General features: G+C 59.4%; 1 protein-coding gene across 4 annotated transcripts in view; it reads left to right on the top strand.

Moving 5' to 3' along the window:
• The window catches only part of GBF1 (golgi brefeldin A resistant guanine nucleotide exchange factor 1), a 114,776-nt gene extending 92,099 nt beyond the window's left edge, over window positions 1–22,677 (top strand). For 2 of the 4 annotated variants that reach the window (XM_038757668.1, XM_038757666.1), the window contains 32 exons: window positions 1,919–2,066; window positions 2,411–2,631; window positions 3,189–3,357; window positions 4,047–4,258; window positions 4,607–4,705; window positions 4,921–5,115; window positions 5,424–5,613; window positions 6,324–6,473; window positions 6,888–6,976; window positions 8,635–8,837; window positions 9,503–9,626; window positions 10,001–10,126; window positions 10,826–10,908; window positions 12,087–12,323; window positions 12,970–13,063; window positions 13,543–13,719; window positions 14,200–14,264; window positions 14,385–14,508; window positions 14,916–14,987; window positions 15,154–15,248; window positions 15,489–15,642; window positions 16,029–16,254; window positions 16,841–17,004; window positions 17,142–17,388; window positions 17,479–17,669; window positions 17,952–18,102; window positions 19,009–19,139; window positions 19,451–19,552; window positions 20,008–20,121; window positions 20,448–20,625; window positions 20,922–21,056; window positions 21,787–22,677. In XM_038757668.1, the coding sequence (XP_038613596.1) occupies window positions 1,919–2,066; window positions 2,411–2,631; window positions 3,189–3,357; window positions 4,047–4,258; window positions 4,607–4,705; window positions 4,921–5,115; window positions 5,424–5,613; window positions 6,324–6,473; window positions 6,888–6,976; window positions 8,635–8,837; window positions 9,503–9,626; window positions 10,001–10,126; window positions 10,826–10,908; window positions 12,087–12,323; window positions 12,970–13,063; window positions 13,543–13,719; window positions 14,200–14,264; window positions 14,385–14,508; window positions 14,916–14,987; window positions 15,154–15,248; window positions 15,489–15,642; window positions 16,029–16,254; window positions 16,841–17,004; window positions 17,142–17,388; window positions 17,479–17,669; window positions 17,952–18,102; window positions 19,009–19,139; window positions 19,451–19,552; window positions 20,008–20,121; window positions 20,448–20,625; window positions 20,922–21,056; window positions 21,787–22,073 (4,953 nt within the window). In that variant the 3' untranslated portion in view covers window positions 22,074–22,677. Of the gene's footprint in view, window positions 1–1,918; window positions 2,067–2,410; window positions 2,632–3,188; window positions 3,358–4,046; window positions 4,259–4,606; window positions 4,706–4,920; window positions 5,116–5,423; window positions 5,614–6,323; window positions 6,474–6,887; window positions 6,977–8,634; window positions 8,838–9,502; window positions 9,627–10,000; window positions 10,127–10,825; window positions 10,909–12,086; window positions 12,324–12,969; window positions 13,064–13,542; window positions 13,720–14,199; window positions 14,265–14,384; window positions 14,509–14,915; window positions 14,988–15,153; window positions 15,249–15,488; window positions 15,643–16,028; window positions 16,255–16,840; window positions 17,005–17,141; window positions 17,389–17,478; window positions 17,682–17,951; window positions 18,103–19,008; window positions 19,140–19,450; window positions 19,553–20,007; window positions 20,122–20,447; window positions 20,626–20,921; window positions 21,057–21,786 lie in introns of all 4 variants that reach the window. The other 2 variants (XM_038757667.1, XM_038757665.1) reach the window with 1 other exon arrangement.
• Window positions 22,678–22,808: the final 131 nt, after the last annotated feature.

Raw genomic sequence — 22,808 nt, 5'->3', positions numbered from 1 at the left:
TAGTTATTATATATATATATATAGTAATAATAATAATTATGGCATTTGTTAAGCGCTTACTCTGTGCTAAGTGCCAGGGTAGATACAAGGTAATCAGGTTGTCCCGTGGGGGGCTCCCAGTTTTAATTGCCATTTTATAGATGAGGTAACTGAGGCACAGAGAAATTGTGTCTTACCCAAGGTCACACAGTAGACAAGTGACAGAGCTGGGATTAGAACCTATGTCTTCTGACTCCCAAATCCATGCTCTTTCCAGTAAGTCACGCTGCTCCCCCCACCCACCGCCCCCGCCAACCTCCTTCTCTAGGGTCATCTTGTCTCTCTCCAGTCCCAGTTAGTATTTGGTGACAGGAGGGGAGCCTTATGGGTTTTCCCTGGGTGTTAGAGCCTCTCTTTCCCTTCCAGCACTGGGCTCCATTCGTGCTTTGCCACCCTATACTCAGTGAGGCAGCATAGGTGAAGCTTTAGCTATCCGGCCAGAGGAGCCAGATACGGAGGCAGGGGAGAACTGCAAAGACGGTTTCTGGGCTGAGCTTGTGGGGAACCTGTCAGTGAACAGAACTGAGAGTTCCACCTTGCCCTTGGTCCTGTTCTGGGCAGCATGGAAGCGGCAGGAAGGAAAAGTCTGGGCCCCTGCTTTCACAGAGCTGTCAGTCTAACCCGCAAACCTAGCGTGTTCTGTTTGTGAGGGCTGAGTTTCGATGGTACCCAAGGGAGTACGGTGAGACCTCGAAAGAAGAGGGGAGATGTCAGATTGGGGTATTAGGCCTCGCTGCTTGCTGCCTTTCAAGATCCCCGACTCAGCTTCTGTGCGCAGCTCTCTACTGGTTCTTTCTTTCCCCATGGTGATCTCTCAAGGCTTCCCTCACTGTGGGAAATCTGCCTGATTCCTCCCTCTTGATGCCTTTTTTTGCTCACAATCTGGATCCAGGTGGACCAGGCGACCTCTGTTTTAGAGCAGGCTCCTGAGAGTCTTGGAGCCCTCTGAGGGACTCCTGCCCTTGCCCTGTTGGCTCCTATAGAAATCTTAAGGAGAGCTGTAGGTTTAGAGAATCTGGAGGTCATAGGGATGGGATGCTGTGTTACGTTCCCTAATTCCCCGACCCCGCAGTTCTTCTTAGGATGACGGGACTATGACCCAGAGAGGCAGTGGGTCCCTTCCATGAGGCACTGAGCTGCATTTGGATCTAGGACTTTCATGTGTTCTGACCATGTCCTGTGACTGCCTTTTTTTCACATGTGCAGTTAGAGTAGTGAGGCTACAGTTGGAAGGTCAGGGAGGGGACGGGGACACTGGCATAGGCTGGGGAGAAAAGGTGCATGAGCTTTCTCTTTCTGATAGATTGGGGTTTTGCTGGGCAGGAGATAGGCTCAGCAAGCTAGATAGGACTAACTAGCTCTGTGGAGAGGTTGGAGAGGTAGGTTCAGGGCTGGTAGCATTGCTCCTGGTGAGGAAATTGGCTTTTTTCCATCTTGCTTTCCCCACCCCACACCTAGGAACTTATCCCACTGGCCCATAGAGCAGACTACAGGAATGTCTTCCAGAAAAGTCCTAGCTGAGAGGCATAGGTGTCTTAAGGGGAATAGGGCCACCTGCTTCCCAGTCAGATCAGGGGAGCTGACAGCTGAGACCTCTGGGCCCGCAGGTGTAGGTGCTAGGCCGGCTGGAGACCCCGGAGGTGGGGTTGTTGGATGGGGAGGCTTGGTTGGGGGAAAACGATGTGGGCCGTTCCCAAGTGTCTTAGAATTTTGCCGGGTGGGAGTGACGGCTGGAGGACAGAAGTGCTCTTCAGTCTGCTCCGTGCAGTCAAAGAGTACTTGTGTGGGCAGGCGGCACAGAGGGCAGCCACTGATCTGTGGGGTGTGAGTCCGGACTTGGTCGCTCTGCTGCTCTACTAACCAGGTGCGATATTTACAGCTGAAAATGCGTGCAGGGGGCATGAGTGACTCATCCAAATGGAAGAAACAGAAGCGATCCCCCCGACCCCCACGCCATGCCACCAGAACCATGCCAGGATCTGAGCCTCCCACCCCTAACGGAGCCTCCGTGACCTCCAGCGCGGCGGGTAGGGCCCCTCACTGTACTTGGGTTTGAAGGTTGACCGAGATGGGAACAGAGCTTTCAGAATGGAATGGGGCAAATTAAATGGCAGCTCCAGCTCAGCCCTCTCCCCACAAGGGGATGTAGGATTGGGCATGGATTGGCTTTAGCCTTTGTGCCAGAAGTAGACACTCTCATTTGGATCAAGTGTCGAAGGGCCCTGGGGGTTCTCTGAGCCACCCAGGTGAGATAGCAGGGACCCTGGGATATGGCGGGGTGGGGTGGGGAATGATCTTCCCTCAATTCTGGGGCTGCTTATGCCATATCTATTCAACTCGCTATCACTCCCCAACTCCCCCAAACCAACAGGTGGTATGCCCTTCATCGAAGCCCCCATGCCCATCTCTACTGCGAATTCTGAAGCTGCCTCCGTGACCGTCAGCCCTTCCACCGACAGCGGCCTGGAACTCTCCTCCCAAACCACCTCTAAAGAAGACCTCACCGACGTTGAGCAGGCCGGCTCCCTGGTCCCCGGTGGCACTCTGGGACCAGCCAGTGAGCTGGGGTCTCCTGAGCAGCCCGACCCCCAGGTGTGTCCTGAGCTACTGACAAGGGCCCACCAACCTCTGTCCCAAACTGGGGAATGGGCCTCCTCTTTTTGGTCCTGCCCCTATGCGGAGCCGTACTTGCGGGGAACAGTTGGAAGGATGGCTCCCCTCCTTCCCTCCCCCAGCAGTACCTCCAGCCTGTGGCGGGTTCCCCAGCCTGCAGCCTGGGCTGCTGGCAGGGAAGAGGAGACCAAAGGAAAGGGATGGCTGGGCTGAGGTGGCCCTGGGTAATAGCCTGGAGCTGGATATAGCACTTGTAGGAGGGAATGGAAGGCCTGGAACCAGAGCACTTCCTGGTGTTTTCCATTTTCCAGGGCTCACTGGATAGAGAACTTTGTCTAATGCCTCTTGGAAGCCCTGCGGGCCTACCCCCATCAGCTCCTCTCTCCTGTCTGTCCTCTGGCCACTTTGGAGAAGCTTGGGGAAGTGTCCATTACTTTCCAAGAGGGCTCTGGAGGAGGAGAGGAGGGAGTCCCCAGGTCTTCTCTGCCCTTACTGGTCGCCTTCCCCCCGCCATCTCCCCCAATCCCGCACTGTAGTCTGAAGGATCCCGTATAGAGAAGCCCCAGTCGACATCAGTGGAATCAATCCCAGAGGTGCTAGAGGAGTGCACCACCCCCACCGACCCCTTGGATTCAGCTTCTGTTCACGACATGGATTACGTCAACCCCCGTGGTGTGCGCTTCATGCAATCTTCCCAGAAAGAAGGTGAGCGGTGCCAGGCAAGCTGCTCTCCCCAGGTTTGCCATGCTCCTTGTGCCCAGGTTGTGTCAGAAGAATAAAGTGGCAGCTGCCCACAGGGCCGAACTTGAGTCTTCTGCAACCCAGTCGATCAAGGGGATTAGAAGTGCTGTTGGTGCAGACTCCACCACCGTCTCAGATGGGGATCGGAACAGAACTAGGGGCCCGGGGGTGGGCACAACTTAATCTCCCCCTTCCTTGGAGGCTGACCCCTTCTCCTGGGGTTTTCCCATAAGTCCCTTTCTCTTACATGTTTCTCCTTGTGCCCTCCTCCACTCTTCAGCCGATGGTGGTGATGGGAGAAGCAGAGTTGCTCCCAGCACCCTGCTCTGGGATCACAGTTGCCTGCTATCGTTAAGGCACTGTGTGGGTTACACTGCTCAGTAGGACTTCTTGGTTACCCTCCCCCCTCCCCGGAGACGTGGAGAGGAAAGAGCTAGGAAAGATTTGGGAGAGTGAGAGGGGTAAGTGGGTTAGGGAGAAGTGGAGAAGGATAAGTGAGGCTGCTCCCCTGGGCTTGTCGGGAAAACCCTTTGTCTCCTGACTGCTGTTTGACTGGAGTGAACCTGTGTTAGATGGGGATTTGCCAGGAATTACACGGTTGTCTTACTTAATAAGTCTCTCAAACTTCTTGCTTCACCTGCCTCCCTCTCCAGGCACAGCCCTGGTCCCCTATGGTCTTCCTTGCATTCGAGAGCTCTTCCGCTTTCTCATCTCTCTCACCAACCCCCACGATCGCCACAACTCTGAAGTCATGATCCACATGGGCCTGCAGCTGTTGACCGTGGCCCTTGAGTCAGCCCCCGTGGCTCAGTGCCAGACCTTACTGGGCCTCGTCAAAGATGAGATGTGCCGGCACCTGTTCCAGGTGAGCCCCAATGATCTGCAGAGCACTGTGGCCTGGAGGAAGGGGGAGAGGGTCACTTTTTCTGTAAGGGAGTGGACCCCAGGGCCTCCCCAACAGGTGTCCGTTGCCACCACCTCAACTCCATGATGGGCGGACCCTGCAGGACTTACTTATCTGGGATAGGAGTCCAAGGGATGAGAGATGGGGGCTTTAGGCTGGGAATGGCCACATCCTGGGCTCGCCTGAGGCCCATCCACGATCCCTTCCTCACCACCTCTACCTCACCGTCCCCAGAGGTAGACCCTGTCACTCATGTCTTTGGTGAAATATGAGGGGAAATCACTCAGCCTCCCCTTCTCCTCCCCGTAGCTTCTGAGCGTAGAGCGCCTGAACCTGTACGCAGCCTCCCTGCGTGTGTGCTTCCTGCTGTTTGAGAGCATGCGTGAACACCTCAAATTCCAGATGGAGGTGAGTTGTCTAGGCTTGGGCCTAAGGGCTGTTGGATCAGAACGACTGGGCTGTGGGGGAGGAATGTCCCCAGAGTTCACCGGTGTGTGAGTTTCTCCCTGTCTCTGGCCTCCCGTCTTTTCTTGCCACCTTCTGTTGGTCAGGTATCCCATTGTTCTTTCCAATTCCTTCCTCCCTCTACCTCCCCTGTACTCAGATTCCCCCATTTTCACTAGATGTACATCAGGAAGCTGATGGAAATCATTACCGTGGAGAACCCCAAGATGCCTTATGAGATGAAAGAGATGGCACTGGAGGCTGTGGTCCAACTCTGGCGGATTCCCAGCTTTGTCACCGAGCTCTACATCAACTATGACTGTGATTACTACTGCTCCAACCTCTTTGAGGACCTCACCAAACTTCTGTCCAAGGTTGGGCCTGACTGGCAACCTCCCAGGGCCAGATTGGTTGGGGCCCAAGAAGGTGGGGAAGGGGCAGGGGGAGATGGGGAGCCGATTCCGTGGGCGACCCAGGCAGGGATAGGAGGAGGGCTCCTGGGTCACGATCCAGAGTCGTGAAGAAACCGGGAGATTCCGGGTTGTGGGAAAGGCAAATTCAGGGACGGAGGTGGCGTTTGAGTGGTTTGGAGTGAAGTGGGTTTCCTTGACCCAAAGAAGTCACTTCCTTGGAAGGTGGTTCAGAGCCAAGGCCCTTACCCGTCATTGTGTTAATTTCCCAGAATGCCTTTCCTGTTTCTGGGCAGCTGTATACCACACACCTGCTGTCTCTTGATGCCTTGCTGACAGTAATTGACAGCACTGAAGCTTACTGCCAGGCCAAGGTCCTGAGCAACCACAGCCAGCAGGAGAAAAAGGAAGCTGGCAAGCCCGGCCTCGAAGCACCGGAACCCACCAAAGAAGCCAGCAATGGTGAGAGGAGTTCCCAGGCTTGCCCATAAAATCCTGTCACTTCAACCTTTTAATGCAGCCGTTTATCCTATCCCGCCTTGATTACTGTATCAGACTCCTTGCTGACCCCTCTGCCTCCCGTCTCTCTCCTCTCCAGTTCATACTTCACTCAGCTACCCAGATCATTTTTCTGCGAAAACATTCAGGTTACATTTCTTCGCTCCTTAAGAACCTCCAAGTGGTTGCCCATCCACCTCCGCGACAAACGGAAACTCCTTACCATCAGCCTTAAAGCACTCAATCACCCTCCCCACTCCTATCTCACCTTACTGCTCTCCTGCTACAACCCAGCCTACACACTTTGCTCCTCAATAAATTTGGTTGCCCAGGCTCTGCTGCCATTGGCCCTCGTTCCCTTTTCGTCTCACTCAGGGTGGCACAGCTCCAAATATCTAGAGTTTGGAGCATGGAACCCCTATGACCTTCCCCTTGGAAGCTCCACCCGGTGTAGACCTAATGTCCCGGCAGGCTGTCTGGGTCGCAGTGTTCACTGGACCCCGTTCCTTCTCTGGAATGACTTTTCCTTTGGTTTGGCTTATAGTCAGAGTAGCTGGCTCTGGATTTGAAGTGTTCCCAATGCTCTTTAAGGGACCACCTTGGCCTCCTTGGTTCAGAGGTTCCCCTCTACAGCTTCATTCTGCTCTGCCCTTCTCTCTTCTCTCCTCCCCCAGCCCCCGCAAGCAGTGAGCTGGGGGCCAGCGATGGGAAACTGCCCAGAATGGCTCTGGATCTCCCAGGGCTGCACTGCCTCGGAAGTGGACGGATGGCACCTGAGCCAGGAAAGCAGGGCTGCCCGGAGCTGGAGGACAGCAGTGATGCAGGTAGTAACCCACAACCCGGGTCTCCTTCAGAACCCCGGGGAAGCACGGGTAACTCCGGAGGCTACTGGAAGAGGGGAAAAAGGCCTGGCTGCTGATCTAGAGGAAGGGTCCGTCTGTGTCCGGAGAAGTTGGGAGCTTCACTGGGGCCCAGAGAGGGCAGGGGTTGTGTCGACTACCTCCATGTTACTCTCCCAAGCTCTTAGTGCAGGGCTCTGGTGACAGCGGATGCTCAGTAAATACCACCGATTGATTGATGACCTTGGAGCTGAGGAGTTGAGGGATTAGGGCTGCAAGAGTTCCTTGCTTCCCTGAGGAAGAAGGATCCCATCTACTTTACCCAGGGTCGAACAGGTCAAGGAAAGGAAGAGGGGACGCGCCTGGCGACTCCACCGTCTATCTTGTTCTTCTTTCTAGCTAATAAGAAGTTCCCCCGGAAGCCTCCTCGCTTTTCCTGCCTCCTGCCAGACGCCCAGGAACTGATTGAAATTAAGAGCAAAAAGAAGGTAAAGATAGCACAAGTCTCTCAGCCTTGTTCCTCCTTCTCAGGCCTGCCTTTTTGGTCTTTGGGGCTGGGGAGGCGGGGGCAGAAGGTTGGAGGGACGACTGAGTGGCCCACCTTCGACCCCGTGGTCCAGATGGGCTTCTGGGCTCTGATCCTGAGCTATCCCACTTTATGAAACAGCAGGTGCTGCCTGAGTTGGCAGGGGAGGTGATGGTGAAGATTAGAGGAACACTTCACCCTGCCCCCCACCACCCCACCCAACTGAGGGAAGAGTGGGAAGTTTCTGCAAGCTATTTCTTGGGTCCCTTGGACAGCCGAGCAGGCCCAAGGCTCCCTGATGTTTCCTCATTGCCCTTTTTCAATTGACAACAGAGATGTGAGACTCAGAGAGAAGATGAATCAACTTGGTGAGGCCAGGAGGTCTCAGTGCTGGGGTTCACACGGGAATGGTGTCTTCCCGAAGTTTCTAGTTTGTCTCTCCAACACCTCTTGTCTGTGTTCGGAGGATAGTGGTGTAAGGAGGAAACTATCTAGCTGTCACCAATGAGAAGAACCCTGGGGGGTTTGGGGAAGGCAGGCAGCTCAGTAATGGTCTCCCAAATGCTATTTTTTGATGGAATAGAGAAGCCCTTAGCCACACACAACGGGGCTGGGGCAGATCAGAGAGAAGGTGTCACCTCCTCAGGCCCCCAGCCCAATCCCTGTTTCCCACCAGGCAGTTCCCGGACCTCTCCAAATGTCTGGGACCCTAGGCTGGGAGCTGAGCCCAGGCACCTAGAGCCGAGGTGTGATGAAGGCAGGAGGAGCCCCTGGGAGTAGTTGGTATTGTGTTGGTCACTGACGAGGTTCGCTGGGTCGCCTCTGGCTCTGCGGTGATGGGAACGATCACGGAATTGACATTTATTCTGGCGCTTTAGTAAAGTTCATTTAGCTGTTTGTGCTTTGGGTTTTCTTGTCACAAAGGAAATGGTCCTTTAACCCCCTCCCCTCCTCCGGCTTGTTCTGGACCTTTCAGCGGGCAACGTACTGGGCTTGTGAGGATCCCTGCTCTGGGGCCATGTGCCGGCACACGGGAAACAAAGTCAGGTCCGCTGGCAACCGGCCTAGCCTCCAACTGGAGCCCCAGATCTTAGGGCGCGGGGCCGAGAAGAAATAGAGAAAAAGGGAGGGTGGGCTCTTCAGGTTGGGCTGGGGCATGGGATGCTGTGGGGAAGCAAAGGTGGCGAAGGGACTGGGATGTCAGTTGCCTGGAGAAGGCCCCACAATGTCCTGTCACGCTTCCTTCACACCCAGACACTGCTCTAATTTCACCTTTGTGTTAGATTGCCTTCTCATGGAGGCTGTAAGCCAGTCTGGGGACTGTTCTCTTTGTTTCCAGCCCAATGGGAGGGCTCAGGAAATGGGAAACTGTCACGATTTTGGCCAAAGGAGACTCTTGACATCTTTTGGGGAAGTTTTTAGTCTGTGGGCATGGCTGGAATGGGAGAGCCCGGGGAGGAGCTTTGGCAGGGGTCCATGCCAGCCCCTTGGACTCCGTGAGTGAGGCGGACTCCCTGAAGTCTGGCAGACTCCACTCTGGGCTAGCACCTTGAGCTAGAAAACGGGGCATGGCGGCGTAGAGGTGTGGCACTGAGGTCTGTCATACGCAGTGTCTCTCAGCTCCTGATCACAGGCACAGAGCAGTTCAATCAGAAACCCAAGAAAGGGATCCAGTTCCTGCAGGAGAAGAACCTCTTGACCATCCCCATGGACAACAAGGAGGTGGCTCAGTGGCTGCGGGAGAATCCCCGGCTGGACAAGAAGATGATCGGGGAGTTTGTGAGTGACCGCAAGAACCTCGACCTGCTGGAGAGCTTCGTTGGGTGAGCGGCAGACGCAGGATCCTCCGAGGGCCCTGAAAGAGGGGCGACGGTGGGGGCTAGACGGGTGAGGGGCCGAGTCGCTTCGGCTGCCTGACCACAGTCCCTGGCCGTGGTGCTCACCCGGCCTAGTGGGCCAGGGCCTCTAGGCTGCAAGTCTGTGCTCCCGGGCCTGTGCCAAGCCATCCACACCCTCCAGATTCGACGAGAGGCTCAGAGTTTTGACTCCAGCTGGCTGGCATCCAGCGGGGCTTTCTCCCTCCCGCTCCGGCTTGTGTCCTCCGGACTCTGAAGGGGAAAGGCGGGCACTGCGGACCCCTGTCGCTAAGGAGACCTTCCTCATGGACCCCTACCCAGGAGTGAGGGTGGGAGATGTCAGTGGATCCAGTCACTCCCACTGCTGCTGGGAAGGAGGGAGGGAAGGAGGGAAGGTGAAAGGGTGAGAGCTATGCTAGTCTCTCTGCTAGTCCAAGTCCTTGGGTGGGGGAGGCAAATGAGCCCGTCGCCAAAGGAGTTTGGTCTGGGATTAAGAACTTGCTCCCAGCCAGGCCAGGGAAGCCCTCCCTGCTTTGTTCCCAGCTGTTTTATTGAAGAACTTGTAGCCCTGCTCCCTGCAGCACCCCCGCCCATCTCTGTGCTTCCTCCCCGCCTCTTTCCGCGGCCTCCAGCACCTTCAGCTTCCAGGGTCTGCGACTAGACGAAGCTCTCCGCCTTTACCTGGAGGCCTTCCGCTTGCCCGGAGAGGCGCCGGTCATTCAGCGGCTTCTGGAGGCCTTCACAGAGCACTGGCGGGTGTGTTGAGGGGAGGGCAGGACCTGGGCTGGTGGTGGGGTTCTAGAGCAGGGCGTGCCCGAGAGCCCAGCTGCCTTGGGCTGAGCTTCTGCCTCTTGTGCTCGCGGTTAGCCGAGGAGCAGCAGCCGCTGCCACCACCCTTCCCCGGGGGTGTGGGGAGGGAGGTCAAACATCTGTCCACGATGCTGCAGAACATGGGTCCACAATGTTGCAACCGGGCACCGTCTTGGTTCAGGGGATCCCAGTTCCTGGGCCAGCCGGCTGGGGAATGGGGAGGACGGAGGAGGGGGAGCAATGGGCACAGCTCTTTGTTGGTGAGAAAAGGGCACTGACCCAGGAAAGGATTGTGTTTTGTTTTTTTTTTCTCCTTTCAGAAGTGTAACGGATCGCCCTTCGCCAATAGCGACGCCTGCTTCGCCTTGGCCTACGCCGTCATCATGCTCAACACCGACCAGCATAACCACAATGTCCGCAAACAGAATGTGCCCATGACCCTGGAGGTGAGACGGAGGCTGCCCACTCTGCTGTCCGGCCTGCACAGCTCTCCCCTGCAGGGTCCTGCCCGGGCAGGAGGAGACGGGGAAACACCACCTAAGGAGGGAATGGAGAACGGAGCGAGTGAAAGCAGGATGATGGGGGTTGGGGGATTTGAGTCAATCAATCAGTTGCCAGTCAGTGGTATTTTTTGAGTACGTACTATGTGCAGAGCACTGTATTAAGCACTTGGTAGAGTACAGTAGAGCAAGTATACCCTATCCCTGCCCTCAAGGAGCTTGTAGTCTAGCAGGAGACGTAGACATTATGATAAATTACAGGTAGGAGTGGCAACTGAGTATAGGGATATGGACATCTGTACTGTGAGGGGGATGGGAGGGGTTTCTAAGTCCTTATGGGTTATGGGCTCAAGGGCACGAGTGATGGCTGGTGCGAGGAAGAATAGAGTGGGGACTGACCCGAGCTGCCCTCTGGCCAGGCAGGGGCAGCAGTGCAGAAATCAAGGGAATCCGGGATCCATAGGCAAGACTTGAATCAGCTGCCAGGGCTGAGACGTGGAAGCTTCGGGAGGGGTACAGCAACAGTGGGCCTAGATGGAAGGGAATTCATTCAGTCAGTCAGTCGTATTTTTTGAGCACCTTACTGTCTGCAGAGCATTGTACTAAGCGTTTGAAGTACTTGAGAATTGATATTCTTGCCCCTAGGAGTTCCGCAAAAACCTGAAGGGGGTGAATGGAGGCAAGGACTTTGAGCAGGATATCCTGGAGGACATGTACCATGCCATTAAGTGAGTGTGCCACCGGGGATTGGAGTGGGATGGTGCTCACCTGGCTTCCCTCGCCCCGAAGAGCCTGCCTGCCTTCCCCACAGTCTCTGCCACCCCCAGCTCCAGCTGTGCTTGGCCTTGTCTGGTTGGATCCCCTCCATGATGTGATTTCCCCTGGGCTCCTGGAGCATGGGAGCCCCTCTCTGTCCCCTTCCCAATTCTGACCCTCAGCATCCCAGCCCAGCCTGGAACTTGCAAAAGCTCTCTGGCCTCCCTTCGCAAAGAATGTCTTCAAGGGTTTGGCTCCTGTAGTGGCCCAAGGCCCCAGGTTCAGACCGAGCCTCTCTCCTCCGTGGAAGTGGCCTTCCCCACCGATCCCGGATCAGGTTTGGTCCTGATTCCCAAACAGGTAGAGGTCACTGGGGCTGGCAGCCACACCACACCAGGACTGAGCATGGAGAGAGGAGAGTCTTGGGTCGGAGTTCGGGTTGGGCCCTAGAGGCTGAGCCCGAGGCCCAGCCAGCTTGGAGACCCAAGGAGGCAGCTCCGAGTGGCAGGGCGGGCCGTGGGAATCCCCCCGGGCCCCGTGCCTGCCGTGATGTGACGAGGGATGAAGTGAGTGGGTAGGGCTGGGCCTCAAAGGAGAACAGGGCTCCGGTGTTCCTCAGGCCGGCCAACTGCGAGACTTCAAGCTAGAAGGACTGGTGAAGTGCCCTCTCGCTGTCCCCATTCCTGGCCCTTCAGGCTTCCTGTTGCCTCCTCAGAAATCTTCCCCTGTTCCACTCACCTAGCCCCCTCGGGGCCCCCTCTCTTCTTCTCCCAACCCCCACCTCCCACTCTTGGCAGCAGCATCCCCTTCCTGGGGAGTGGAGGCAGTACTGATTTGTCCCTGGGAAAACCCAGAAGCCGGGGGCCGGGACAGCTGCCCTGGAAGAGGAATGAGATTAAGGGAGAGGGAAGGTGAAAGGTTCTGTGACATTCTTGGAGGGGTGGTTCCCTGAGGCCACTGTATTTCAGCCCTCAGCCGCCTCTCCCTCCCACCTGCTTCATCCTACGTTCTGGGCGGGAGATGGGCTGTTTTTGTTCAGCTTACAAGGGTCAGGTGCTTGGGCATACCCCGGACGGTTGCGGCAGGAAGGTCGAAGCTGGCTGCCAAGGAGTCAGCTCTGTTGGCTTCCCCGCCACCTCGTCCCTGGCAGGAACGATGAGATTGTGATGCCCGAGGAGCAGACAGGCCTCGTGCGGGAGAACTACGTGTGGAACGTGCTGTTGCACCGAGGCGCCACCCCTGAGGGGATCTTCCTGCGGGTGCCCCCTGGCAGCTACGACCTTGACCTCTTCACCATGACCTGGGGCCCCACCATCGCTGCCCTCTCCTATGTTTTTGACAAGAGCTTGGAGGAGACGATCATCCAGAAGGCCATTTCGGGCTTCAGGTACGCTCCCGTTTCCAAAGCCCCCACTGACTGACACTCGTCTGCTCCCCTCACCCCCTGCAAGCCTCTTGGCTGCCAGACAGAACAGGACAGGACAGGGCCCTTGGCCAGCACGGCTAAGTTCCTAAATCCTGAGCGTGGCCCTGCCAAGCAGACGGGGCACAACCCATTCTGGAGGTGGAGACTGCTAGGAGCCAGGCCAGGGGACGTAAGGCCCTGCAGGCTGAAAGCTCTCGGCCCAGGACTCTTTCAGTCCCAGACCAAATGGGAGCCCTAAGTCCGCAGTGACTGGATCTGGCCCGGGTCCATGCAGAACTTGGGCCTCACAAACACAGCTCCAGGGGCACCCTGCTGCATATATTGCCAGGTGGTTTCATGCCATTCCAGCTCCCCAGAGGGATCCCTCTACCCAGGCGAAACTACCACGGTGCACAGTTGTACCGCGCCCCTGGCCCACCCCAAACTGGCCTCCCAACTCTTGGCCGAGCCCGGGAAATCCCAGCGGCTTGGGGGAACTATCCTCCCAGCTGACCCAGGGGAGACTCCTGGTCACCGACGAGAACCAGGACTATGGGAAGGTCAGCCTCGGGCCTGGCAGTGGTGGCAGCCAGCCTCTCCAGTTTCTCCGCCCTGATTGACTCCACAGGAAGTGTGCCATGATTTCTGCTCACTACGGCCTGAGCGATGTATTTGACAATCTCATCATCTCGCTGTGCAAATTCACAGCTCTCAGCAGTGAGGTGAGCAGTGGCAGCAGGCGGGTGGGAATTGGAGGGCCCGAGCTTCTGGGCCCAGCATGAGACCTGCAGAAGAAGCATGGCTGGGGGCAAGCTGCGGGCGAGGAAGGTGAGCTCCCTAACTGCCAAGGGGTATATGGCCCTGCTGCTCTGTCTGCAGTGGCCCCAGGCAGCATTCTGGGAACACTGATCACCAGACCATCCCCAAGTTCTGCTGTCAAGGGGCCTGGGGGAGGCTGGAGGGCAGAGCGCCTTGTCCAGGGGAACCCAGGCAGTTTCCCAGGCTGGGCATAGTCTGCCCCAAGCCCTGTGTGATTTTTCTAGCAGCCTTTGTGAGTGAGGGGTTCCCATGCTACCAGTGGGGAGGTAATGGGGACAAATCCTGGCTAACAGGCACCAGGCTGCCCGAACTGGTGGGGGAAATCGGGGTTAGGGAGGTTCTTCGGGAACTTGGGGTGCTCAGCCTCCCCATCTCTCCACAGTCTATTGAGAACTTGCCCAGCATGTTTGGGAGCAACCCCAAGGCCCACATCGCAGCCAAGACCGTGTTCCACCTGGCCCATCGCCACGGTGACATCCTGCGGGAGGGCTGGAAGAACATCATGGAGGCCATGCTACAGCTCTTCCGAGCCCAGCTGCTGCCCAAGGCCATGGTGGAGGTACTGGCCTGCCGGCCGACCGGACATAAAAGGCAGAGATGGGGGATGGGGACAGGGGAGCGGAGCCAGGGCAAAGCGGGAAATAGAGGGGAAGGGAAAGAGGAAGGGTGGAACGGTACAGAGAGGAGGTTTGGGGAAAGGGGTGCAGTGTGCAGCGTCAGCTGTCACTCTGGTTCCAGGTTGGTTATTGGGCTTTCGCTGCTCTAGATTCATACAAAAGTTGACTCTGCTCCCTCCCAGTTGCTTTGAGGTTCTGGAACCAAGGGCGATTGAGAGTCCCAGGGCAGGAGGATCGAGGGATAAGGAAGTTGGTCCCAAGGACAAGGGAGGAGGCAGGGGACCCGGGAGTGAAGAGCAGGAGGGCCAGAGGGCCATGACGAAGTAGTGGCCCTGGAGGAGGGACATGCTGAAAGGCATATCCCATCCCTGTTTCTGGGATGCCTCTGCCCCCCTCCAACCCCATCCCGGCTGTGTTCCCAGGTGGAAGACTTTGTGGATCCAAACGGCAAGATCTCTCTGCAGCGGGAGGAGATGCCATCCAACCGGTACGGGAGGGAAGGTTGGGGGCGGAAAGGTGGTCGTGAGGCTAAAGGTGGCCCAGCGGGTGGGGAGTGACCAGGGGCTCAAGTGACCCAGGTGGGCCTCCTCACTCCCTCCCACTGCAGGGGAGAATCAACCGTTCTGAGTTTTGTAAGCTGGCTGACCCTGAGTGGTCCCGAGCAGTCCAGCATGCGGGGCCCGTCCACTGAGAGCCAGGAGGCCAAACGCATGGCCTTGGACTGCATCAAGGTACCCCATGGGGCCCTGACCAGCTTGGCCTCTCTTCTTCCCTCCCTTCCTCCACAGCTCTCCAACCTGCCCTCCTCCCAGCCTACTGAGGCCTGAGCTTCTCCAGGCCTGCTTTCTGGCAGCCAGGCTCAGGAAGCCCCATGGGGCCTCCGTCTCCTTCCAGGGCCCCTGCTGCCCGATGACCTGGCCCAGCCCGGCCGGCCAAGGGGCCCACTCTGCATCTCTGCCCGTCACTTCCCCAGACGCCAGGCCCCTTGGAGCATGGCCAGCCTGCCCAGCCAATAGAGGGCAAGGCGTGGCCTAGCTTCATCCTAGCTTCCCCTCTCTGAGAGGGGTTGGGAAGAAACAGAGCCCGGGGAGGCGGGGTAGCCCCAGTTCTCAGAGGGCTTAACCTCCTCTCCCTGTAGCAATGCGACCCGGAGAAAATGATTACCGAAAGCAAGTTTCTGCAGCTGGAATCCCTGCAAGAGCTCATGAAGGTGAGGGCCACGGACCGGCTGGGGTGGACTGAGGGCCACGAAGGGGATGAGGGAAGAGCCCATCCAGAGGCGGAGTGGGGGGGAAGGAGTGCTGCCAAGCCAGCTGATGCCCTTGTCCTCGCCCACACCCTCGCTCCTTGCGTCACCCCCTCACTCTCCCTTCTAGGCGTTGATCTCTGTGACCCCGGACGAAGAGACCTATGATGAGGAGGACTCGGCCTTCTGCCTGGAGATGCTGCTGAGGATTGTGCTGGAGAACAGGTGGGAGAGTGAGGAGGTGGGGGAAAGGGGAGGGGACCTCTTCTCCTCCTCCCCCTTCCCTCCGGGCCCCAGGCGGCCCTGCTGCTGGGGAAGGGTCCGGGAGAGGCGAATGTCTCTGTCCTGCGCTCAGCAATCCCGGCCGAGGAGGCTACAGCTCCGGGGCCTGGGGTGGCCGGCTTCCTCCGTGACCGAGCCTGGCCCTTCTGCCTCACTGATCCCACTTCCTTTCACGGGCCACAGGGACCGTGTCGGCTGTGTGTGGCAGGCGGTGCGCGACCACCTGTACCACCTGTGCGTCCAGGCCCTGGACTTCTGCTTCCTGGTGGAGCGGGCGGTGGTGGGGCTGCTTCGACTGGCCATCCGGCTGCTGCGGCGGGAGGAGATCAGCGCCCAGGTGAGGGGAGGGAAGGCTGGGGGCGTAGGGGCAGAAAGCCTCTCGGGAGACGCGGAGTCAAACGCAAGAGTTATGCCAGGCCCCGGGGTGGAGCTGATCAGAGCAGTAATTCCGGTTCGTTTTTAAACCTCGGGGAGCCTTCCTGCGGGTGCTGGAGAGAACACGTCTGGGCCCGAAACGGCTCTTCTTAGGAGCCTGGTCTGAGGCCGGGGGACGCCGTCTCGCACTCGAGCCTCGTGGTCCAGGCGTCAGAACCCCCGAGTGGCCTTCGGCGAGATCCCTGGGCCACCGGCCCTTCCTCGCCCCCCTCCCCAGGCCACGGGGAAGGCGGAAGGAGACCCCGGCCCGCTGCCACCTCCCTCCCTCCCTCCCTGCCGGTCTCCCAGGTGCTCCTCTCCCTGCGCATCCTGCTGCTGATGAAGCCAGGGGTGCTGTCACGCGTCAGCCATCAGGTGGCCTTTGGGCTGCACGAGCTGCTCAAGACCAACGCGGCCAACATCCACTCGGGGGACGACTGGGCCACGCTCTTCACCCTGCTGGAGTGCATCGGTTCAGGAGTGAAGCCCCCCCCCGCGGCCCTGCAGGCCCCGGCCAGGGCCGACAGCGATGCCGGTCAGCCCCTGCCCGCCCCCGCCCCGGAAACCCGACGCCTGCAGATAAGCAGCTGCTGCCTCCGGCTCCCCGGTCCCCAGCCAGCCGAGGCAGGAAAACAAGGCTCGGAGTCAGCTGCATTAGCCAAATTAAACCCCACCACCTGCTGCCCCTGCTCTCCCCCTCCCTCTCCCATCCTACCCGGCTGCACCGTGGGGTGGCCTTCGGCTCCACCGGCCCCTCCCCGCTGGTGTGGGCAGGATGGGCATGGCGATGGGCTCTGGGCCAGGGTCGCCGTCGCCTAGGCAGTACCTCCTTGGTGGGGCGGTTGGCGGGGGGGGTGCCCTAGGCCTGCAGCTGCCACTCGTCTTCTCCCTGAGCGTGGCGGGAGCCCATCCGGCCCGAGAGAGGCCGGGCTGCGGGGATCTGGGTCGGAAGGTCCCTTAGTTAGTAGCCGGGACCCCGAGGGGTCATCGAGCCCGCCCAGCTACCTACTGACACCTGTCAGTCCCTGATTCCCAGCTCCTCTCCCTCTGTCACCCCCCTGACCCGGGCCCGCCCCGCGCCCCACTGACCCTACGTCTCGCCTCGCCTCCCCATGGCCCAGGTGCTCAATCAGACAGCGAGCTGTCCTCCTCCTGCCACCCCAGCGACGTCAGCCTGGACCGGGGCTACACTTCAGACTCGGAGGTCTACGCCGACCACGGCAAGCCGGGGAAGATACACCGCTCGGCCACAGACGCTGACGTGGTCGGCAGCGGCTGGCTGGTGGTGAGTGGGCAGGTGGTCGGCAGGGAAATTGAATGGGGGCAGACCCGGGGGACCCGCTGGCTCCGGAGTACGGAGGAGGGAGGGAGGAAGAGGGGATCCGGTGCCGCCGGACCATCTCCCCACCGTGTGCTGGGCAGGTGGGGAAGGATGACCTGGACAGTGCCAAGCCAGGGCTGGGCCCGGGCCGGGCGGGCCCCTCGCCGTTGGTGAACCAGTACAGCCTGACGGTGGGGCTGGACCTGGGCCCCCACGACACCAAGTCCCTGCTCAAGTGCGTGGAGTCTCTGTCCTTCATCGTGCGGGACGCCGCCCACATCACCCCCGACAACTTCGAGCTCTGCGTGAAGACCATCCGCATCTTTGTGGAGGCCAGCCTCAACGGCGGTGAGCAGGGGGTGCCCGGGGAGGCCAGGCGCAGGCCGGCGGGTGGGTTCGGGAGGCCGAGGGAGTGTGACCTCGCCCGGGTCTCGGCAGGGTGTAAGTCACAGGAGAAGCGGAGCAAGAGCCACAAGTACGACAGCCGAGCCGGCCGCTTCAGAAAGAAGACCAAGGAGGGCGCGGGCCCCCGGCGTTCGCGCGCCCCCAGCCAGCACGCGGCCCACGGGCACAGCGACGAGGAAGAGGAGGAGGGTGTGCCGGCCAGCTACCACACGGTGTCTTTACAGGTCAGTCAGGACGTAAGTATGGTTGTTGTTTCCTCCTCCTCCTCCTCGCTCAGTGACATCACCCTGGGGACTGTAGAGGGTGGGAGCGTCAGGGCCCGGGAGGTGGGGAGGAGCAGAAGGCCGGGGTTCGGGTGCGTATGGGGTTGGTGAGTGGGGTTGGTGCGGGAAAGGGGTGGCGGGTGGGTGGGATCCTGGGCCAGGGACGGTCAGCCTGGGTGCCTGAGAGCAGGGAGCTTACTGAGGGCCCTGTTCTGGTCCCACCTGTCCTCGTTTGGCTCCCAGCTCCTGGACCTAATGCACACCCTGCACACGCGGGCAGCCACCATCTACAGCTCCTGGGCGGAGGAGCAGCGCCTCTTAGAAGCCGGCGGCCCCAGGATCGAGGCTGACTCGCGCACCCTCTGGGCCCACTGCTGGTGTCCCCTGCTGCAGGGTAACTGACCCCTTTTCATTCATTCAGCCGTATTTATTGAGAGCTTACTGTGTGCGGAGCACTGGACTAGCAGCGTGGCTCAGTGGAAAGAGCCCAGGCTTTGGAGTCAGAGGTCAGGGGTTCAAATCCCGGCTCCGCCAATTGTCAGCTGTGTGACTTTGGGCAAGTCACTTCGCTTCTCTGGGCCTCAGTGACCTCATCTGTAAAATGGGGATTAAGACTGTAAGCCCCACTTGGGACAACCTGATCACCTTGTATCCCCCCAGCACTTAGAACAGTGCTTTGCACGTAGTAGGTGCTTAATAAATGCCATTACTATTATTATTATTACTAAGCTCTTGGCAAGTTGGCAACATAGAGAGACGGCCCCTACCCAACAGCGGGCTCACAGTCTAGAAGGGGGAGACAGACAACAAAACAAAACATATTAACAAAATAAAATCAATAGAATAAATATGTACAAATAAAATAGAGTAATAACCACGTACAAACATATACATATATGCAGGTGCTGTGGGGAGGGGAAGGATGGGGAGGGGGAGAGGAAGGAGGGGGCTCAGTCTGGGAAGACCTCCTGGAGGAGGTGAGCTCTCAGTAGGGCCTTGAAGGGAGGAAGAGAGGAGCTAATTTGGCGACTGTGCGGAGGGAGGGCATTCCAGGCCAGGGGGATGACGTAGGCCGGGGGTCGACGGCGGCGGGACGGGGGAGAACGAGGCACGGTGAGGAGATTAGCAGCAGAGGAGCGGAGGGTGCGGGCTGGCCCTTGGGATGGGGGCACGGGGCCTGGATCCCAAAAGACCCCGGAACCCTCCCCATGGAGCTGTAGAGGTAGCTGACCTCGGGCAGGCCTCGGAGGGGCCGCCCACCCTGACACCGACACCCCTTCCTCCTCCCCTTCTCCCCCAGGCATCGCCTGGCTGTGTTGTGATGCCCGGAGACAAGTGCGGATGCAGGCGCTGACCTACTTGCAGAGGGCACTGCTGGTGCACGACCTGCAGAAGCTGGATGCCCTGGAGTGGGAGTCTTGCTTTAACAAGGTGGGAAGCCCACCGTGGGCTGGGGCCGACTTAGGGTCTAGGCCCTTGGCGTCCCAAGGGGAGGCCCCATGTGAGAAGGAAGGAGCCCAAGGCCAGGGAAGGCGGGTCGCTTCCCTGCCCCCTCGCTCGCAGCCCTCACCCCGCTACTCTCCGGAGGAAGCCCCCGTTGAGGCCGGAGCCAGGGCCCGGTTACAGGTCGACCTCCCCGATCCTGCCCACTTAGCCCCGTCTCGCCGTTGGCCTCCACCCCTGTTGGGTCCTCCCTTTCTTCAGGGCCCCGGCATCCCCCTGACACCCTTGGGCCCCGGCAGGTGCTGTTTCCTCTCCTCACGAAGCTCCTGGAGAACATCAGCCCTGCAGATGTTGGTGGTATGGAGGAGACTCGGATGAGAGCCTCCACTCTGCTGTCCAAGGTACGTTAACCTCCTCTGCCTCCTGCTCCCCTTCCCCCACTCCCGGGCCCCCCTCCCTGCCCCAGAGCCATCCTGTCACCTGGCTCTCCCTAGTCCACGGTCGGCCCAACCTAACCTTTCTACCCCCTGCCCCCTCTCCTTCCCTGTCCCTTCCTGGTCTTCATTTCCCGCCAGCCTTGTGCCTACCTTCCTCCAAAGGGCAGAGTTCCTCACTTCTCAGGGCTTTTCCCCTGCTGGGCCTCCTACCCAGGCATCTCCTACTAGGAAGCGCCTCGAGTCCCAAGGGCTGGTTTCCTGGATAGCTATGAGCCTGAAGGGGATGCCATACTCAAGCCCCCAGGTGGGCCAGGTTGGGCCAGGCTGGGGCCCCCGACGCTCCCCTGCCCCTTCCTGACTGACTCTGGGCAGGTGTCCCCAGCCATTTGACGGGTTTTGGGGGATGGGGCGGGCCCTAGGTATTCCTACAGCACCTGTCCCCATTGCTGTCGCTCTCCACCTTTGCTGCCCTCTGGCTCACCATCCTAGACTTCATGGACAAGTACATGCATGCTGGCTCCAGCGACTTACTGGTATGTCCCTTCCCTTTCCTCCTCCTCCATGCCGAGAACTGGCCTCCCCTTCCCCACGCCTCCTCCTGGCCCCTGCTCAGACACACCCACTCCTCGGCTATGAAAGATTATCCAACCCTCCGGTGGCTCTGATTCCCCGCTCCGCGTGACCGAGTTTCCATGGCCCCAGAGCTGGCATCTAATTCTCAATCGATGCTGTTTATTGAGTTCCTTTTAGTACAGTGCTTGCTTTGGCACCTGAAGCCAAAGACAGGATCCTGCCTTTTGCGGAGCTTCCAGTCTAACGTGGTCCCTCTCTCCCTCCCTCCCCCTGGCTCCCCGCGTAGGCGGAGGCCATCCCCGAATCTCTGAAGAACATGCTGCTGGTGATGGACACGGCCGAGATCTTCCACAGTGCTGACACGCGCAGTGGCTCCTCGGCCCTCTGGGAGATCACCTGGGAGCGAATCGACTGCTTCTTGCCCCGGCTGCGCGACGAGCTCTTCAAGCAGACCGTCATCCCTGGTATGGGACAGGAGCCGCGGGGCTGCCGGGGAGGCCAGGGTGGGAGCAGTGAGGGGGGCGGGAGGCTGGAACTTCCCACCAAGGGGAGCACCCGCTGTAGCCAGAGCCCAGTGTCCCGGCCCAGGGTCTCCTGGAGACCAACCTCAAGATCCGGGGGCCTAAAGTGGGCCTTGAGCCCTCTTCCTTGGAGGAAAATAGGGTAAGGAGAAGGGCTGGGGCCAAGGTCAGAGGCCTGGTGGGGGGGGGGAAACTAAGAGCGGCTAGTGGCTGAGGGCCCAGTGTCTCTTGACCCTCAGACCCTGTGCCCACTGTTCCCCTGGAGCCCAATGCCCAGAAGGCTCTGGCTTCTGCCCACTTGGCACCCGCTGGAGACACCAGAACTGTCAACCACCCGCCGCCCCCTGAGACGCCTGCAGAGTTGGGGCCTTGTGGTGAGTCATCTCTGCCGATGCCCCCCCCCAACAACAGTATGGTCAGGGGTCTCTGAGGATTGGGGGCCCAGAGGGTCAAGCTGGAATCAGCCACCCAAGAAGTGCTGCTGATGGGGAAAAGGCCCGGGACCATCTGAATCTGGGTCATCCTCTCCCTCAGGGTGGGCTATGCTTGTATTTCTCCCAGAAAGGTTGGGGACAGCATAGGCCTTGGAGTCGGAAGGACTTGGGTTCTAAACCCGGCTCTGTCACGTGTCTGCTGTGTGACCTTAGGCAAGTCACTTCTCTGGGCCTCATTTACCTCATCTGTAAAATGGGGGTTAAGAGTGTGAGCCCCATGTGGGACAGGGACTGTGTCCGACCTGATTAACTTGTATCTACCCCAGCACTTAGAGCAGTGCTTGGCGCATAATAAGTGCCTTACAAGTAATGTTATTATTATGGCTGAGAACAGAGCCTTCTTTTCCCTATGTATCCTCAAGGAGCCTTTAAGCGGCAGGGGCCACCCGGGCTGCCCTCCAGCAGAGTTGGGGGAAGAGAAGCAGTCCCAGACCGTCTGGCTCACGCTTCGTTTTTTATAAACAGAGACTCCCACCTATCTGGGCTGGTTGGAGGCAGGAGCAGGGTCAGGATGACCTGGGAACTCTGTTTCGAGGACGAGATGTGTGGGGGCCGGGGAGAGGGATGGGCACGCCCCGGGATCTGACTGTTTCTGCCTCTCCCTCCACAGATCCAGAGAAGCCTGCCGGGCCAGGGTCGGCCTCCAACAGCCTCCCCAGCTCGCCCTCCCTGGCCGCCCCGGCCCCGGGCAAGCTGAGCCCCTCCCCGGATGGGCCCCCATCCCTGGCCCAGCCACCGTTGATCCTGCAACCTCTGGCCTCCCCCCTGCAGGTGGGCGTGCCCCCCATGACACTGCCCATCATCCTCAACCCTGCCCTCATCGAGGCCACCTCGCCTGTACCCCTCCTGGCCACGCCGCGCCCTGCCGACCCTCTGCCCACCTCCGAGGTCAACTAGGGCCCGGCAGGACCTGAACGTGGAGCCCCTCCTGCCCGCGCCCCCAGGTGCCTGCCACGTGGGCAGCTCCATTCTTCACACTACGCGGGAGCCCGAGCCCGGGCCGAACCCCTGCCGCCTCCGCCTCTCTCCCTGCGGTCGGAGGAAGGGCACCGCGGTGGGTCGAGCGCGCCTCAGCGACATGGCCAGGCCTACCTCTGTCCCCCGACCCGCTGCCCGTCCCCCCTGCCCCCAGCCTGCCGCTGGCTTCCTGGGAATTCTGGGCTGGGCCGCACGAAGAGACCACCAGCTGCAGGGAAGTCTCACCCTGCGGGGCCCGGGCCCTCGGCAGCGAGGGGGCCCAGGATCGATCGGAGCAGCCATCGTCCTCCCGCCCCGGAGCAGGCCTGGCTCCAGAGCCACGTTGCACTTTGCTTCCCTTTCTCCGCCCGCCCCTTCCCCCAGACCCGAGCCACTGCTGCCGCCCCCACCTCCAATCATTCCTCTTTTATTGATTAGCAGTCGATTGGGGGCACTAATTGGGTTGGCGGGAGTGTGTACATACAGAGAAATGGGGACAGTGACAATTGACTTTTTATGATGAAATAAATGTCCTAGAACCAACTCCCTCAGCCCCACCTCCCCCCACCCCCTTCCAGGCTCTGTTCTTTCGGTCTGGCGCCCCGTACTGCCTCACAACCCCTTGGGGGAGGGAACTGGGCAGGGGGTTGGGGATTCAACTCCCAAGCCGTAGTC

The sequence above is a fragment of the Tachyglossus aculeatus genome, chromosome 16 (assembly GCF_015852505.1).
Source record: "Tachyglossus aculeatus isolate mTacAcu1 chromosome 16, mTacAcu1.pri, whole genome shotgun sequence".
NCBI lineage: Eukaryota > Metazoa > Chordata > Mammalia > Monotremata > Tachyglossidae > Tachyglossus > Tachyglossus aculeatus.
The sequence above is the reverse complement of the archived record's forward strand: the minus strand, read 5'-3'. Positions and strand labels throughout refer to the sequence as shown.